Source organism: Apis cerana, linkage group LG10 (assembly GCF_029169275.1).
Source record: "Apis cerana isolate GH-2021 linkage group LG10, AcerK_1.0, whole genome shotgun sequence".
NCBI lineage: Eukaryota > Metazoa > Arthropoda > Insecta > Hymenoptera > Apidae > Apis > Apis cerana.
The window spans coordinates 8,286,935-8,306,316 of record NC_083861.1 but is presented as its reverse complement, the minus strand read 5'-3'; the positions used below and the strand labels follow the sequence as shown (position 1 = coordinate 8,306,316).

The 19,382-nt window shown below is 23.9% G+C and overlaps 6 protein-coding genes across 9 annotated transcripts in view; 2 read left to right on the top strand and 4 right to left on the bottom strand.

Annotated features, from left to right (window-relative positions):
- LOC107993093 (uncharacterized) overlaps positions 1–7,336 on the top strand; it is a 31,449-nt gene extending 24,113 nt beyond the window's left edge. For both annotated transcript variants that reach the window (XM_017049299.3, XM_062080082.1), the window contains 3 exons: positions 243–442; positions 6,657–6,901; positions 6,971–7,336. In XM_017049299.3, coding sequence (XP_016904788.2) covers positions 243–442; positions 6,657–6,901; positions 6,971–7,276 — 751 coding nt within the window. In that variant the 3' untranslated portion in view covers positions 7,277–7,336. The remainder of the gene's footprint in view (positions 1–242; positions 443–6,656; positions 6,902–6,970) is intronic.
- LOC107993097 (uncharacterized) lies at positions 465–1,977 on the bottom strand. Its single transcript, XM_017049310.3, has 4 exons — positions 1,834–1,977; positions 1,690–1,756; positions 1,224–1,561; positions 465–1,156 (listed from the first exon to the last, which is right to left on the bottom strand). Exons 1-4 carry the CDS (start codon positions 1,868–1,870, stop codon positions 894–896), a joined length of 705 nt encoding a protein of 234 aa, XP_016904799.1. The 5' UTR covers positions 1,871–1,977; the 3' UTR covers positions 465–893.
- LOC107993098 (uncharacterized) lies at positions 2,120–4,834 on the bottom strand. The gene is made up of 2 exons (XM_017049311.3): positions 3,215–4,834; positions 2,120–3,119 (listed from the first exon to the last, which is right to left on the bottom strand). Exons 1-2 carry the CDS (start codon positions 3,489–3,491, stop codon positions 2,731–2,733), a joined length of 666 nt encoding a protein of 221 aa, XP_016904800.1. The 5' UTR covers positions 3,492–4,834; the 3' UTR covers positions 2,120–2,730.
- Positions 4,984–6,279, bottom strand: LOC107993099 (uncharacterized). Its single transcript, XM_017049312.3, has 2 exons — positions 5,992–6,279; positions 4,984–5,887 (listed from the first exon to the last, which is right to left on the bottom strand). Exons 1-2 carry the CDS (start codon positions 6,125–6,127, stop codon positions 5,385–5,387), a joined length of 639 nt encoding a protein of 212 aa, XP_016904801.1. The 5' UTR covers positions 6,128–6,279; the 3' UTR covers positions 4,984–5,384.
- Positions 6,837–9,406, bottom strand: LOC107993095 (deoxyribodipyrimidine photo-lyase). Of its 3 annotated transcripts, XM_017049301.3 has the most exons (7): positions 9,148–9,406; positions 8,942–9,068; positions 8,732–8,881; positions 8,553–8,632; positions 7,935–8,485; positions 7,628–7,869; positions 6,837–7,503 (listed from the first exon to the last, which is right to left on the bottom strand). In XM_017049301.3, exons 1-7 carry the CDS (start codon positions 9,220–9,222, stop codon positions 7,334–7,336), a joined length of 1,395 nt encoding a protein of 464 aa, XP_016904790.1. In that variant the 5' UTR covers positions 9,223–9,406; the 3' UTR covers positions 6,837–7,333. The 3 variants fall into 3 exon arrangements, with proteins under 3 accessions (XP_016904790.1, XP_016904789.1, XP_016904791.1); XM_017049300.2 differs by having other exon boundaries at positions 8,553–8,881; XM_017049302.3 differs by lacking the exon at positions 8,732–8,881 and having other exon boundaries at positions 9,148–9,390.
- A 213-nt stretch (positions 9,407–9,619) lies between these two features.
- LOC108003745 (integrator complex subunit 6) lies at positions 9,620–18,396 on the top strand. The gene is made up of 9 exons (XM_062080080.1): positions 9,620–11,094; positions 11,254–11,331; positions 12,613–12,852; positions 12,943–13,123; positions 13,209–13,933; positions 14,010–14,285; positions 14,359–14,692; positions 14,800–15,540; positions 15,648–18,396. Exons 1-9 carry the CDS (start codon positions 10,978–10,980, stop codon positions 15,854–15,856), a joined length of 2,901 nt encoding a protein of 966 aa, XP_061936064.1. The 5' UTR covers positions 9,620–10,977; the 3' UTR covers positions 15,857–18,396.
- The last annotated feature ends 986 nt before the right edge of the window (positions 18,397–19,382 follow it).

The following is a 19,382-nucleotide window of genomic DNA, read 5'->3' as shown; positions in this document are numbered from 1 at the left end:
AATCCAAAGTAAAAATTCATCATTAGTATTAATAATTTATCCGCTTTTTAGCAAATAGTTGATCTGGTCATTCTTTTGTTTTTTCATATATACATTCTTTCATATATTAAAGAGATGATTAAAGAGATATATATATGTATGTATATATGTATGTGTATATATATATATATATATATATAATATTCATTTTATATATAATTTTTAATTATTTTTTTTATATATATTTTTGTACTTGATTCAAGATGTACCACAATTATCGATTATAAAGGTGAATGTCGTTTCGGAATCGGTGAAATGGAAGTGTTTACGAGTATCAGTCCGAATCTAGTGAAGAAATATCAATCATATGTGGAGAATTCGAGCATCATTGTACTTGATGGCAATCTACCTTTAGATACGATTCAATATTTATTAGAGCTTGCAACATATTCGAAAATTCCAGGTAAGTCATATTTATATAAGTCTTTCTTCTCTATATATCTGTTTATTAAAATATTTCAATCCCGTATAATTATAATTTCAAAACATACGATAAAATTTGATATAATGAACATTATATCAAACATATTTTTATAATATAAACATATTTTCTGTATAAAATTATATAATAAAAAATAATTACAAGGATGTAATATTTTAATTTCAATAAATTGTAAAGATTATTAAGCTATTGTAATATATGAAATTTTCTTAATTTATATACATATTCAATACATACATTCATAAAAATACTATAAAAAATGGACGGAATTAATCGCTAAGATTAGGCAGATTTCAAGTATAAGATAATGTCACATAACAAAGATATAACTATAAATATCAACTTATTATTGATATTATTAAAAATTGTTCTGTGACTAAATCTTTTTTAATGTAACAGTTATGACAATAGATTATATATATCCTCCTCTTGCCAATCCTTGATGACTTTGTAAATTGGGCTGCATTTGCATTACTAAATTACTAGATTGTTTGCGCAATCTATATCCGGCCTTTGCATCTAAATACAAAAAAAATGCAGCTAACCAATGAAACATAAATGAAATAACTGCTAAACCATATGACCATGACAAATGGTTAAAATTTGGATACATTAGCCAGTCTCTGCGCCAACATTGTCCACCAAATATCGATACTGCTAAAAATAATACGGTACCTAAAATTTAAACGCCAATTGAATAAATAAATTTTATTCATATAATTGATATAAAATTTCTATTTACCTGCGATAGCACAACATGAGAAAGCACTAGCTGAAAGAATCCATTCATAATTCAATACAAATTTCAAAGGCCATCGAACTAAAGTTAATGCAATTACAACTTGTGCAAAAAATGAAAATAATAAAGCAAGCGTGACAAATGTTTGCACGATCATTAACCATCCTGGTAATAACCATTCTCTGATCACATAATATTCTTCTGAGAATATATGATGACAACCATCAAATTGTTTATCAAATTGATAATATGGATATCTGAATTGTTCAAAACAATATTCCCAAAGTCCCATATGTTTAAAATTACTGAAAGTCTCTTCATAAGATTCAATCCAATATGGACTAAAATTAAATTCAATAATCAAATAAAATTCATAAAATAAGAAAAATTATAAAAAATATTCAATTAAAATATATAGAAAATACAATTTTTTTTTATCAATATCAATGTCAAAAATTAAAATTATTACCTAGTAAATGCCATAACCAACAATAATCCTGCTATATATGTAATTACTCCACCAAATACTACCGCGTCTAAAAAAGAATGACCAATTAATAGAGGTTATGAATGTTTTTTTAAATAATATAATACAAAAAATAATTTTGTTTACTTGATGCACGATGATAATCTTGTTTATTAACAGACATATTGATTGTTTAGTGTTGTTAATTACTATAAATTACTGGCATACGCCAATAAATCTTTTGTTTATTGTCCAAAAATAATCCTTATCGTAAACTTGCCACACCTTTCATCATTTCAGTCTTGCCAACAATATATACGATATTCTATAAGATATTTATCTATAATCAAAAATTCAAAATATTTATATATTTGTATAAATAATCTATTAAATAAATTATTGAAATTATATTGTATATGTAAATAATAATTACTTTGAATATTTAATTTCATTTATTGAAAAATGCATATATTACAAAAAATATGTTGTATTTAATTAAAAGTAATTTTTTTCAATATACATTCGAGGACGGATAATTAAATTATTACATATTGATATCTTAATATTTTTATATATGTAAATTACAAGTGTTTATTATAAATTTTTTATATATAGATTCATTATAGGCAGTGGATATTTGCATTGTGAAGTTTATACAATATTTAACAATTTCCTATTTATAATAAAAAAAAATTTTTACTGCATAAAATTGAGATTCCTTGATAGAATAATTAAGTATTCTTCAATATTTTCATTTAATTTTACTTTATATATTTAAATTTCAAAAATGTTAATAAATAACAAAAATATTAAAATTAATATATAAAGATTTCCTTTTCTATACTATTTAGTATAATTTTACATAATATGTATATATAAAACTTACAAAAATACAAATCTTATTATTATTAATAATCATATTATAATATACTTTGTACTAAAGTAACAATATAAAAAAATCTAATATTAAAAATTAGCTAATATATGGACGGAATAATATTACAAAATTTTGGTATTAAAATATTGTGCAAATCTTATTTTAGATCATGTGCGAGATTCAAGTTGAAATCTTGTTTGAGATTCTTTTAAATATTCTCGTTTCTTACGTTGAATATTTGCTTCAACAAGAAAAAGTGCACCTGTTATGATAATCAGTACACTACCCACAACTGCCATTATAAAAGACCAACCAAAAAAATTATTAGCATGTCCAGGCATCCAACCTTCAGTATTCCCAAAACAAGCAAATATAATTACTGCCAATCCACCACTTATACCACCAATAAGCAGTAGATATCCAATTATCATAATAAGTTGTACATAATATTTTTGTTCTGGATCACTGCACAGAGTAAATAATAATATCAATAGAAATGATATAAGACTTAACAGGAAGCATAAAGTAAAGAAAAACTGTGTTGCTATCATAAATGCTGTAACAAAGAAAAAATTAACAATTAATTATAATAGTGTATTATTTCATTTATTAAATATAGTGAAAGTAATTAAAATAAAAAGAAAAACTTACGAGGTAGAAGAAAACCAAGAATATCAGTATATCCTGCAGTAAAGGGATCATAAACCCATCTACAACCAACAAAAAAGCGTCTAGGTGCATCCATTTCTTGAGGATTTGGAAGTGATCTAAAGCAATGAGTCCAAAGGCCTAATTTATCAAGTTTCGCACCAGTAATACGATAATCGCTCACCAACCATGCTGGTGTACTAAATGCAACGCAAACACACACAAAAGCAATGATAAAGACACCGACACCAATATTGCCGGAAAAACTTCTTTTTTTCATGATAAAAAATTATTTTGTAATACTAAAGATCACAATGAATATGACAAACAATTCAAATCTACTGATTTAAAGATCTCACGGTATTAACCACACCCAAACACGCTATGTTGAGTAGTGACCATGTAACTTTCCATCTAACCTAACCTTGTAAAATCATGACTATCTCACGAGTATAAACTATAATATAGCAGTTATTATAAAGAAAAAAATCTTAATTTGTAGTTAAAATATTTAATATAATATCATTAATATAATATCATATAAAATAATTTTGATGAAATAGATATTTATTATTAAATTCAAACTTTAATTCTAATATATATATACTTTTCTACCCTACTATTCTTTAAAATTAAAATTAAAAATTAATGTTTATAAACTATTGATTTAATATTAAATATATTATCTTAAAAAAATAATGAGCAATTAACTTTTAACAATTTTATATTCAACATATAATAATTTTAAATATAAATAAATATAAATATAAATAAATATAAATATATATATAAATATAAATATAAATATACATTAAACAATATATTTTATAAAATTGCATTTAAAATTATAAATATTTCGTATTAATGAAATATTTAATAAAAAAAATGCTTAGAAGAATATCAAGAATATTAAGCGAACCTTTAAAAAAATATTATTTATGAGGGATTTTATTTTAAATTTCTGTTATAATAACATTACATAATTGATATTTCATTTTTATTTTTCCATTAATAAATTGTAAATGAAATAAAAAATACTAATACACATGTTTTCTATTATTTAATGTATTAATTATAAGTTTTAAATTTGATTCATCTTTTTCGAATTTTTAATAAGTATTTATAAGTATATATAATTTTCAAATATATATTTTGAAAATACTAAAAAAATTTCAAGAAAATCTGGTATAAATTTATAATAAATTTATATATTTATTGATTCATATTTATCATTTTTAATTAAGATTCCAAAATTGATATGTTTTATGTATTAATTTATTAATTGAATTACAATTTACATGATTTACTAAAATATTATTAAATATCATAAGATAATACGAAATTGAAATTAACACATTTTTCGGATATAATTAATATAGTATGCGAAATTGTAAAAGTTGTTGATTAAAATAGGGACTAAAGTAGGTCAACGACTTACACCTGACGTCGATCTTCGTGCACGCAATCTTAGTCGTAACTCACATTGAATTATTTGTCTCGATAGTAAAATGGGTCACAATCTTAGTGTGTTTTCTTTATAATTATTTTTTTCTATGAATTTCAATGATAAACAATTATTTATTAAATATCTACAAAAAAAAAGAATAAAGAAATATTTTTGTAGAAAAAAATTAGATAAATATAAAAAAAGAAATAAATTTTTTAAACAATTATTTTATTTCTTTTAACTTTTCATACAATTTCCAATGTAAAATAATCCAACAAATGTATAAAATATTTGTTCATACTGAGGTCATGTAATTAAAATTCAGTTAGATAATTAATACTATATTTACAAACTCTTAACTTTCTTATAAGATCTCCGATTTACATGGACGGATTTATTACCATTAATTATTCTATAAAATAATAAATGCACAATATATATATATATATATTATACATGAAACATATTATAAAATGTATAAAATATTTTTTCAATTATTATCCTTTACTTTTCTCAAGAAGTCATTATATTTATAAGTTTGAAAGAAATTTTTTTATATAATGTTTTGAAAATGATCACTATAAATATTAAAATATATAGAGTCTTCAAAAAGTTTGTGTAAATGATACATAAAATAATCTCAACTCAAAAAAGAGCTGTATATAAATTTTCAATATCATAAATAATTTATCATTCATTTGCATTCTTTATTGATAAAGACATTACTTAAATAGTTGTATGTGTTTTTTGTTCTTCATTCAATATTCTTTCTTGTTTCTTTCTATGTCTACGACCTTCAATCAAGAACAATATACCTGCTACAACCAAAATAAAACTACCAAGTACAGCTAATGCATAAGACCAGCTAATATCATTATGTTCCCAATTAGGCATCCAATCTCTACCATCACCTCGTGCACCAAATATTATAACTGCAATAATACCACATATTCCACCTAATACCAAGTTTCCACCAATTGTCCATAGTAGTAACTGATATTTATCATGGTGTTTTGAGCAACATGTATATAATATAGTTAAAAAACCTCCTATTAATAATAAAGTCAGACATAATGTGAAAAAGAATTGTGTTGCAACAAAAAAATTAGGTAAAAGTATATCATGAATTATATAATATTCTTCTTCAAACACCCACCAACAACCATAAAATTTAGTGTCATATAAATGATGTGGATGTTCAAATCCATTAAAGCACACTTGCCATAAACCTAAATCAAAAAATATATTATAAGACAATATAAATAGTATGAAAATAATACGAAATAATATAATAATAACATAAATAATATGAAAATATTTTTAATTAAATTACCGATTTTTATAAACTTTGGATTTTCCAATTTTCCGTCTGTTTCAAGCCAATTGGGTGTGGTGAATGCAATTACAATTAAAAGAAATGCAATTGCTGTGCAAATAACAGCTGCTTTTCCGTTTCGAGTTTTACCCATTATTATTTAGTTTTTTATTTAACAATATCACAAATAATTCTTTTAATTTAATATTTATAAATAATAAAAATATTTTTTTATTTCGGTTATAATGTATGGTTAGGTATCTATTATAAATATACTAAGATATACTGAATGAAATAAAAGGTTAATAGATGTCCATTTGTATGAAGAATTTTTAATGCTTTAACAGCGCTCCATGTTGCAGACAATACATTTAATTTTAGCGCCATTGTTTAAATATTATTTTAAAATTAAATTATACTAATAACTATTTTGTGCAATTTATTTATTCTATAATATATTTATTTATTCTATAATAAAAATATACATATAAAAAATTTTTATTCTTTCTATATCATATTCTATATCATAATAAAATATATATATAATATATTGCATAAAATAATTATTAATATAATATAATTTTAAATATATATATATAAACACTTAGAAAATTATATAATTGATTAATTATTATATTATTTATAAATTGAATGATAAAAATTAAAAGCATTCGTTTTTTTAGTTTGGTATGAACCTACGGATGTAAAAAAAGCAATGAAGATATTTGAAGCAAAGTTACAATGGCAGAATGTTTTGCATTTTATATCACCAAACAGAAATGAGCTATTAGTCATTGGAAAATATCTTGGTATACCTGTACCTGATAATAAATTAACTGTGGACTTAGAAGAAATAAAAGCAATTGCAGAGCAAATAGCTAAATTTATTCCAGTGATTATATGTACATTAGGATCACATGGAGTCTTGGTAAATATTTAATTGTAAATTTCGAATAATGTAAATATAGAATTTAATAATTAAAATAATTTATTATAGGTTGTTCGTAAAGCCTTAGGAAATGATCCTTTTTATGATAAAGAAGGTAAATTAATTGTCCATAGTATGTCCATCACTTCTCGTTTATATCCGCCTTTATCTTATGTTTCTGATGATCCAAATGAAACGTTTAATGTAAGTGGTTGTGGTGATTGTCTTACTTCTGGAATAATTTATGGAATTCATAAAAATTTAGATGAAATTAGCTGTCTTTCTTTAGCTTTAAAGGCTGCAGCATTTTCCTTAACTTCATTAGATGCAGTTCCTGCTTCACTTTCACTATTATGTAATGATACAAAATATTAATAAATAGTTTGTAATAAATTAAATATAAATAAAATAAAATAAAATAAAAATTAATAATTATATTTTTATATAATCATTATTAGCTTTTTTTCCCCCCCATTTCATAACAAATTCAGCAATGTTAAATTTTCGTTTACAACCTTCATAATTCATATATCTAATTTTTCCAAATATATCTCTTTCTGGCCAACCATGATCATGGACACCACAAATAGACCACATACAACCTAGGAAAACAATTAAAATATATTTTAATTAAAATATAAATAATTAAAATATATTTTTTAATATAAAACAATCTTCATGTAAGTAAAATATAAAAATTAATATAAAATATAATATAAAACTAACCTACATAACCATTAGGATCACAACCATCTATACTATATTTATTATTTAAATAATTGGCCCATTTTAAAGCAATTTCAGGAGTTTCAGTCCATTCTAATATTTTCTTTGCCCAATACATTCTTAAAAATCCATGCATCTTTCCTATTGTTACCATTTGATTTTGACATGCATTCCACAAATCATCATGAGTTTCTGAATTTTCCAAATGATTTAAAAAATATATATATTTTCTTTTATCCTTCCTATATGTAATAAAATCTTAATAGCAATATGTATAATATAATTTATAATAAATAAAATAAATTACCGATGCTTATTTAATGTTTCTATAGCCCAAGGATAGGCACCTTCAATCAAATCATATTTTTTATTATAAAAGCAAAAATTATCACTAAGTTCTTTTCTAATGATAGCTTCTTCCATAAAGGACTCAACTGACTTTTTATATAATTTTTTATACTCTTTTATTTCCAAAATACAACGTTGTACTGAGATCATGCCAAAATGAAACCAGGGTGATAAATTACTGATGGCATTTGATAAAGGATTATTATGTTCATCTCCATATCTTTTTAAACGATTCTGTAAGAAATTTTCAAGTTCCTTAATACCATTTTTATATCCTGGCTTAGCCCATGTAATTTCTTTTACTGACTTATCTACTTCTACATTTTCTAAAGCTATTTTCCAATTATTTTTTTCAAACATTTCTTTTGTTATATATGGATGTTTTATAACAGGTGGAAATTCTGTTAAAAATTCATCTAGTTTTGTATTTATTTTATTTCTGATTGTTTTAGCAGAAAATTCTTGTTTTGATGATGCATACCAACAAGGCACAATATTATGAGCATCTACCTTTAAAAGATATAAATATATTAAGTACTATTAATTATATAATTATAATAATTAGAATAATATTTACTTGACAAATAGGAACATCTTTAGGAAGATTTTTTTTCACATTATCGATCCACAACATAGGTAATTTTAATGGATAAAAATCTGTAATAATAGCTCCTATATTATACATTTTTATAAATTTAAGAATATTTATATTTGGTTCACCATGTAAAAGATGAAAATTTATATTTAATTTTTTACATTCTTTTTCGATTTCTTCTAATCCTTTCAGAAGAAATTTATAATATCTTATAGAAGCATTAAGAAAGTTTGACATTATGCAAAAACATATATGAAGTGGTACATTATTTTTTAAAGCTATTTTTTGAGCAAAAAGTAATGCCCAATTATCTAAAAATATTTAAAATTCTTTTTAATATTGAAAATACTATTAATATAGAGCATATATACCTTGTATCCTAATATCGCGAAACATCCAATACAAAATACCATCGCAATTTTCTTTGATATCATTTAAATTACTTAAACGTTTAATACGTTTTTTATTAAACTTAAATGTCATGATAGATTCAGATGTCTAAAATGTATTGAAAAATAATAAAATGTTTAAAGAAATATGTAATTAATTAAAAAAGAATAATAATATAAAAATTTACATTTTTTCTATTATCTTCAAATTTTTTTAAAAGATCAAAAACTTTCCTACGTTTAAATGGATTCAATTCTTCCATATTTTCATAAAATTTTATTTATATTATATAATATTAAAGAATAACTTTTTTGTAAATTTCTTATAAAAGTTAATAATTATTATTTCACACTACGCAACACAAATTTCTCATATTATATATTTGTAAAGCACATTCGATATAATGCGTTGATTTAGTATTAAAAACCCGCCATATCACAATCTATATCAAGGTTTCTGATTGGTTATTTCCTTAAATCAGATAAGTTATGTTCATTAAATTTTATGTATATGACGAAATGCAAATTAAGATTAAAAATCATAATTCATAAACATTATTATATGATACTTAAATATTAAAATGCAAATTACATAAAACATTAAATTATTAAAATGCAGATTATATAAAACATTAGAATATTAAAATGCAACAAGAAAATGCAAATGAATTTATTTTCTTTATATAATAATTTATTTTCTTTATAATATATATAATACATTTTTTATATATCATCAAATAAGTATATATAATTATCTGTTCATATCTTTTCTATGTCGTGTAAACATATCATATTAATTTATTTGATATAATTAACAACAAAAACAAAATTTATTACAATATATAATATTTATATACATTATACAACACATCAATATATCAATTATAATAAAATAAAAAACATACATTCAAAATAGCTAATGAAATTTTGCTAATGAAATAAAATAAATAGGTTACTTATTAATTATAACATTATCTTCAATCTTGTATACACATATCTATCCACTGACAAATTAAAGTTAAACCTAGCTTTACTTCGTTATGAAGATCGTGAATATATAAAATGTATAGAAACCGAGAATTCACAGAAGTAAACAGCATCTCGACATGCACGCACACAACGTAGAAACGCGATGCATTTCAGCAGCAGAAACGAAAACTAGGTAGAGAGGGATTGACCAATAGAAAGAAACTCTATAAGATCACGTGGTTCACGACGCAATGTAACCACGAGCAGGATGAAACTACCGTCAACAGAGACGAATGAAACGTCGAGAGAGAAGGTTAAGTTTGTTCTCATTAAATTGAAAGAGTAAGAAAGAACGATAGGTAAAGAAGGATAAATGTATATACCGGTGTAAGAAAAAGATGAAGGATTGAAAACGATAGAAACTTTTCGTGAGAAGACAAAGGATACCAAGCAAGAAAAGAAAGATAAAGAAAAGAAGAGAAAGATAAAGAAAGGGTGAGAATAGGAAAAGAAGAGAGGGACGGAACGAACGAGAACAAGCGGACAGACTGGCAGACGGACTTGTCCGATTCACGACTTGCGTTCTCGTGTCTGCATTTCAGCTACTTACTATCCTCTGCCGCTGTTCACCAGGCATCAGAAGCGCGCGACGTAGCAGTAGATTCAGTTCGGTGTAGAAAAAGAAAAAAAACATATATATATTAATACATATATACATACACATACGTATACAGATAGTATATATATATATATATATATATCATATACATCTATATATATATATATATATATCTATATATATATATATATATATAGGAAGAGGAAAAAAGAAGTAGAAAGAAAAGAAAGAGAGAGATCGAAAGAGAGTAAGAGCGAAGCGGGCGCCGTTACGATAAAAGAAGTTTTTCGGAGAGCGTATTCGGGAGCGTTCAATGGTCGAAGCAGCTATGCGCCACGCCGTCGTAGAGCTCTTAGCTAGCTAGTTCTGACTACGGGAGGTCTCGGGCCGCAGTTACGACCTCGAGAACGAGCGGGTTCGACTCGCGAAGATGACCATAATAGTCTTTTTGATCGACACGTCGGCCTCCATGAATCAGAGGGCATATTTGGGCGGGCGACCCACGCTTTTAGATGTAGCCAAGAGCGCCGTGGAGACTTTCGTGAAGGTACGCTAGTCAAACAGCTTTCCCGACCGGGAAATTCAATTGTGGTTACTAGCTAATCGTTAGTTTATATCATTACAAAAACATCAACATGTAAAACATATTTTCTTTTATTTCTCTTTAATTCATTTCTTAATTATTTAATCTTTCTCTTTTTTTTAGGTAAGACAAAGATCACCAGAGAGTCGTGGAGATCGTTATATGCTTCTGACCTTCGAAGATCCGCCTCAGAATATTAAGGTATGTTTTCTTTATATTTCACTTGCTTTTATACATTCGCATCTTTTGCATTTATTGTCTTTTTCCCTTTCTCTCGTTCCTAAGATCTCTGTCTCTTACACGCATACATTTATTCTATGTTAGTTATTATGTATAGAATCCCATGTTAAGTCTTCTTTATTACTATGTTTTTTTTTAAATATCTTTTCAATTTTTAATTACATTCATAATTCATTGCCTTATGTTACCATTATTTATGCAAAATTGTTGTGTTATTAGCTCCCTTCGATTGAATAATTGATATTCAATAAAAAGGCAGTAAAGTGCAGCGTGCACTTGCCGTATCTTCCGTCCTCGGTTACGGAAGAGCAGCATTGTGGGTAGCAATACGTAGGTGGGGGAATCTACCCACGAGGTTCTCATGGTTTTGTGCGCGCCAAATTTATGAAATTAAAATATACAATTTCTTTAATAAGATAAATTTATTTGTTTTTACTTTTAAATTTATAAAATTTAAAAATATATTATATTATTTTTCGTTATTTTTATTCTAAAATAAATTTCTTCATTAATTTTTTTTTCCAATAATATTTTGATTTAATTACATATTATTTAATTTTATATTATGTTAAATATACTTATAAGTTGAAAGAAAATTAAAGAAATTTTTTTTTCAAAATTACATATTTTTTCAAATATGAATTAAGGATAATCCATAATTGAAAATTGTTATAAAGATTAAGATATTGTCAATTTAATAATGATAAAGAAATAAAACAAATTTTTCATATTTTTCATAATGGATCCTGAGATAATAAAAAATTATGATGAATTAAAAATTAATATAATTTAATATTTTTGATATAATAAAAAATTAAGGAAATTATCAATAAAATAACAAGTATTATAATTATAATTAATAATTATAATTCTCCATTATTTAAATAATTTATTGTAGTCTCTATCTTCTTTTTTATTGTATAATTTCAATGACAAAACTTAAATTGTAACAAGCTACAATTTTGCATTTTTCTTGAATTATTAATTTTATTAGTTTGGTTTTACAAATAAAAAATTTGCAAAAGTTAAAATTTTAATATGAATAATATTTCAACAAAATATTTTCTTTTTTTTTTAATAATTATTTATATTATATTTAATTATTTATAATTTTTAATAATTATTTATATTGAAAAACAAATATGCTTAAGCTAAGTATTTTCTAAATAAAAAATAAGAAATAATGATTTTTATTTTTGCTTTATAATAAAAATAACTAAACAAATATTTTTATCCTTCTAGGCTGGATGGAAAGAAAATTTAGCTACTTTTATGAATGAGCTTAAAAATTTACAATGTGTTGGACTGACAACATTAGGTGCTGCTTTAAAACATGCTTTGGATGTTTTGAATATAAATCGAATGCAAACTGGAATAGACACATATGGACAGGGGAGATGTCCTTTTTATTTAGAACCATCAGTAATTGTTGTGATTACAGATGGAGGAAAATATACAACTAATAGTGGAGTTAATCAAGATGTAACTTTTATAACTAATTATAAAATAAAAGTAATCTTTTAATTTTTTTTTAAAAAAATGGTTAAACAATTATGGAAATTACTGTTGTAGTTCACATTGCCAATGCATTCTCCTATACCTGGATCTGAACTTACAAAAGAACCATTTAGATGGGATCAAAGATTATTTTCTTTGGTACTTCGTTTATCTGGAACTCCAGCTGTTGAGAGAGATACAGGATTAGTGGCAAGTGATTCATCTCCAATAGATGCTATGTGTGAAGTTACTGGAGGTAGAAACAAGTATTTTCATTATATAATTTATTTTATTTTGTTTATAAAAATATACTGATATAAAAAATTTATTATTTATTGTAGGTCGTTCATATTGTATAACATCTTTTAGAATGATGATGCAATGTATAGACTCTTTGGTACAAAAAGTTCAGTCTGGTGTAGTAATAAATTTTGAAAAAATTGGTCCAGATCCTCCGCCATTAAATAACGAAACGCAACATGTAGACGATGATGAAAATGAAGATGAAAATACTGCAACGAACGGAACTCGAACGTATCCTCCTAATCCAACAGTACCAGGAAATACTGCATGGCATTCTTGCAGAAGACTGATTTATGTTCCACGATCTGCTCAGAAAGGTTTTGCAGTTGGATTTTGGCCGATTCCTGAAAGTTTCTGGCCTGATTTGAGCGCTAGTTCTTTACCACCTAGATCAGCGCATCCAAATGTAAAATTTACTTGTACCAGTCAAGAGCCTATGGTAATAGAAAATCTTCCATTTGATAAATATGAATTAGAACCAAGTCCATTGACACAATATATATTAGCCAGAAAGCAACCAACAATTTGTTGGCAAGTTTTTGTGGCTAATTCTTATAAATCAAGTGATGTTGGTCATCCATTTGGATATTTAAAAGCAAGCACTAATTTAACATGCGTAAATTTATTTGTTATGCCTTATAACTATCCAGTACTTTTACCTTTATTGGAAGAATTGTTTAAAGTACATAGATTGAAACCAACAAATGAATGGCGAACACAATTTCAGAATTACATGAGAACAATGCCTACTTATTATGCAGCAGTAAGTTTTTAATTTATTATCAAAATATTTAATTCTTTCATTAATAAATTTGAGTAATTCTATTTTTAATTTGCAGTCTCTTAGGAGAGCTTTAACTAGAATGGGTGCACCTGCACCATTAGCACAAACATTAATACCCGATAATATGGATAATTCGTTATCGTACAGTGTCTTAAATTATTTAAAACGATTAAAAAATCAAGCTAAAATTGAATTTGATAGACTTTGTAATGAGGTTCTTTCCAAACAACTTGCTACTGCCAATATGACAAAAAATTTAGTAAATGGTAGTACAACAACAGTAACAGAGGGAGTAAGAGTTACTCCTAGAACTCCATTAAAAAAAGATTTGGTAAATATTTTCTATCGATCTTAAAATTATCATAATAAAAATATATAATTAATCTTATTTTCCAATTTAATAGGTATCACATCCACTATTACAAGACAAATTTACAGGATTGAGGGATCAATTAAATGAGTTTGGTGGTTTTGTAGTTGGATTAGTTAGAAATCAACAACGTGGGGCGCATAGTTATAGGAACGCATTCGATGTTCCGCGAAAATCTCTGTTAGATCAAGTTGTTAGAATGCGTGCTAATTTTCTACAACCTGGATTATTACACACAAAGTTACTTGATGATGATTATGTTCATTCAATGCCCTTAGCACAAATGGGAAATTATCAAGAATATTTGAAACGTATGACTCCACCATTAAGAGAAATAGAAAGTGCTCCAGTTAGACAACATATGTTTGGTAATTACTTAAGAGATTAATTAATTGTTTTGATTTAAAAAAAATATATATATTATTATAAATTTATATTGAATAAATATCTAATTTTTCATAAAATTAAATTTTAGGTAATCCATTCAAAATAGATAAAAGAATGATGGTAGATGAAGCAGATATTGATATGGTTGGAGCAACATCTTCAACTTCTAAAGGTGGTCTTAAACGTACTTTACCTACGTCAGATGGAGGAGGATCTCTAACTTCAAAACCACCACCAAATAAACGTAAACCAGGTCCAATTCCTAAAGATGTAATAATACGGAGACCGTCATATACACCCACGAATACTCCACCAAGTTCACCGATACCATGGGTTGATGATACGAAAAATCAAGTAACTCCGACTGCCGAGTCAAATTCAGTTTCATCGAATGCATTGAACTCTACATCTACTGTATCAAATATGTCATATATAAATTCGCCAGAAAAATTAGTAAATGGCCTTACAGAAATGCCAACGATACCAGTTTTTGAACCAATTCCAGTAGAACATACTAATAATCACATGGATGCACCACCAACTTTAACACCGATAGTTAATAATGTTGATACATCTAAAAGCGAAGTGAAAACTGAAAAGCCAGAAAGTGTTAAGAATGAGTGTAACAAACTACCTCCTAATGATTGTGTTGAAAATAGTGTGAAAGTTGAAAATTTGATTGATGAACGATTGTCTAATCATGTTGAAGAAAAACACGAAAAAATAGAAAAAGATAAAGTTTTAACAAAAAAAGAATTGGAAGATATTAGAAGGCATAATTTGTCTGTTCGAGAACTTGTATACAAAGAAGTACGAAGAAGAGGTACAAGTAAGTTGAAATAGATATTTCTGTTACTTTTTTTAATATATTTATAGTCTATGAAAAAAGAAATCTATATAAAATAATCAATATCAATAATTATAATCTTGTTTCAGATTATGCAACACTATTTTCACATTTACACCAAATTCAAGGAACTCTAGATATACGACTTGCATTTTTGCGAGATATTGTAAAAGAATCATTACGATTTAAAAGACGTAATTTGGCATCATTATTAGAAGAATATTTGAAAACTGTACAAGAAGATAACTGGACTGTAAATCATAAAGTAAATCACAATGGTGCCACAAAAATAAGTTAATTGGGGCATTATTTTGATAACGAAAATAAGAATTCACTGAATAATGCAGAAAGTATAAAAGAAATACAAGATATAAAAAGCAAGTCGTACATCTATAAAGCGATGAACGTATTAGTGTTTAAGAATGTATGTTGCCAAGGCGCGAAGTGATAATAATTGTTAAATCTAATGAAACAAAATAGCATTCTGTCAACCAAGGAGATATGATTTTCATACTCCTTTTTTCTCGTTTTTTCTCGTTTTGTTACTGTACAGTTGGTAGAAATATGTTTCATTTTTTGTGAAAAATCAGAAAATGTGTGTTGCGACAATAAAATTTTCTCAGCAAAAATTTAATAAATTCATAAATATATAATTTTTATGATTCATATCTTGCAATATAAAAAAATCTCTTATATTCGTTTATTGAATACTCATAATTTTATATTTAATATTTTAATTATTTAATATCTTTATAATTAATATAAATTAATTATAAAATAATTGCCAATGTATAATATAAGATATGATAATTTTTTAATTCTTGGTTTTGATTATAGAAAAATATATTATTTATAGAAAATTCTATTATATTTTTTTCATAAAAAAAAAGCAACTTATATAAATCTTCAATCTCGAATGCAGGCATTTGAGATACTCTTGGAAATAATAATTAGCAATTGTGTGTATATATATGTATGCATGCATGTATGTATGTATGTATGTATGTCTGTATATATATATATGATATATATACATACACACACATATATATACACATATATATATATAGCTCAATTTCTAAATTCTGCTACTTTTTAAATAAATTGATGTAAATATAGCATCCTGAAAAAGTACAACTTTCAACAATCGAATAACATAATTCTGCCAACTCTACTAAAATTTTTAATAAATTAAAACAGAAATGTTTTCTTTAATTATGTTTTTCTTTTTTTTTTTTTTTTTTTTTTTTACAAAAATTTTAGTGTACAGTATTGTGATCTAGCATATAAATGTAGATAAAAAGTAAATTCATTAAAATATAATATGATTTATAAGTTTAGTTATGAATGTTGTTAATATTATAAAAATTAAATTTTGAATGTTTTAAAATGAAAAAATAAATTTAAAAATTTAATACATATCTTCTGTTTAGAAAGAGGTTGTAAACATTCAAATTTTGTAAGTAGAAAAAATATACTATTTTATCATGTAATTTGTTAAATTAAAATATTATGAAAATAGAAATTGTTTCATCATGATAAATATTTTTTTTTATATTGAATGCATGTTGTTTGTGAGTGAAAATTATCATAAGAGAATTGGATTTTCTAATTTTATCAAGAACTGAATTTACTAAAATATTTTTAGTGAAGGGTTGACAGTGCCTAATGCTATTGAAAATTAGCATAAAAAAATTGTATTTATTTTTAACTCACTTCAATAATTTTGTTTCAGTAATTATTATAAAATATAAACAATGCATTAAGAAAACTTAAAAAGAAGAAAAGTCACATTTAAAATAACATAAATAAACTTTATTATTAAATTTAATAGTTTTTTTATATTGAATAGAAGTGAGTTAAAAAATTATAATAACAATAATTTATATAAATAATTAATGTCAAAATCACTTGTTGCTATCTATAAGGAATAATAGTGATTTGACCAAATATTAAGTAGATTGTCCTAAATTAAATAATCAGGAAGATTATCTTACCTATTGATGAATTAATTAAATCATGAATATTATATGTATACTAAAAATATATAAAGCAATTTCAACTACTTTTTAATCATCGCCATTATTTATATGAAAATAGAAAGAATTTTTATGAGATATATTAATATATTACAACATATCATCTATATCACTAAATGAATTAATTAAATTTAAATATAAAAGGGTTTGTTTTTTTATTTTCCAAATACATTTTGATATGAAAATTATAATTATTGCCCTTTTATATTTAAATAATATTTTTTAAGTAAGATAATCAACCTGAAATTTTTTATAGGGACACTAAATATCTATATTCTGCTCTTTGTAAATTTAGTAGTGAAATTGTATTTCAAATAGTATTTATTAATTAAAACCGTTAAATGTTTAATAAATTATTTTATAATAATGGAGCTTAGCTGAGTCTTGAAGACAATGATGCTACACGCTTATTGGCTCCAAAGAGAAATTAATAAGAAAGTTGAATGAATATAACACAAAGTGCGATTCTATAATGAATTAGTAGTTAATAAGAAAAACTATAATAGAATAAATAATATAATTATGAAATTTTTGTTTAAAAAATTGTAATTTTTTAATGTATCAATATTTATTGAAACAGATTAATTGAAGATAATTATAAATGTCAAAACTGTAAAAAAATACTGTGTACTATTTTGATTAAGATAATGCATCTTGTAAGTTTGTAAACAAATATTTGTTTGTAATTTTTTTCACAAAAAATGAATTTGTGAAAAAATATAAGATTATAAATTTAATACTTTTGCACATTAAAAAAAAAAGACTAAATTATATACTTTGAAAGAAAAGACTAGAAAAATATTAGTGTTCATAATTCTTTATGCCCTACAGTCCATTAAATTAAGATAATTTTTTTTCTAGATATATCTTCAATTTACCTCTAAGTTCAACTCATATTGTAATATTTTATATTTATGTATAAAATATATATTTTTTTTATTGCATTTTTCATTGGCAAAAAATATATTTAATTATTTATCTTTTCTTGTATCTAACATATTAATATATCTGTTATTGTACAATATTATTGTAAATAAGCATATGTGAATGATTAACAAAATATATATTGAAAAAATTGTTTCATTTTTACGTTTATATTTAAAGATAAAGAAATATGAAGTTTAAAAAAATAAATCGAAAAAATTAAAACATATTATGGTCTATTATTTTCATTTAAATTAAGTATGATAAATTATCTTATAAATATTATTTATTTACATATAAAATTTATTTTTAAGTATTTAAAAATTATAAAATATATAGAATATATAGGTTGTGTTCATATATATTTACGTATTCATATTGTATAAATAATAAATTCTAAATTATAATTATCATTAATATTATAAATTTAATTTTCATTCTAGTTTAAAATAAGATAAATAAGAATAATTTACATAAAAAAAATATAAAAATTAATAGTTTATACATATATAATAATATAGAGATAACTTTTTATAAAAGAATCAATTAAATAAATTTTATTTTAAATAATTATTAAATAAACAATTTATATTTTACACAATCTTATTTTATATGTTGAATAATTACATAAGTTCTTTTCGTTTAAAAATAAAAATTTATTGTATATTCAATCAAAATTTATAGTATATATATTATATATATGTTATATTATTCAATTTTATTCAATAAAAAAATATCGATATTATAATATTTTAACATTTGTTTTAATATTTTAAAAAAAGTTAATAGAAAATATTATTATATTTAGTAAATGAATAAATTGTGTATTTATAATAGAAATATATATATACATAAAATTTT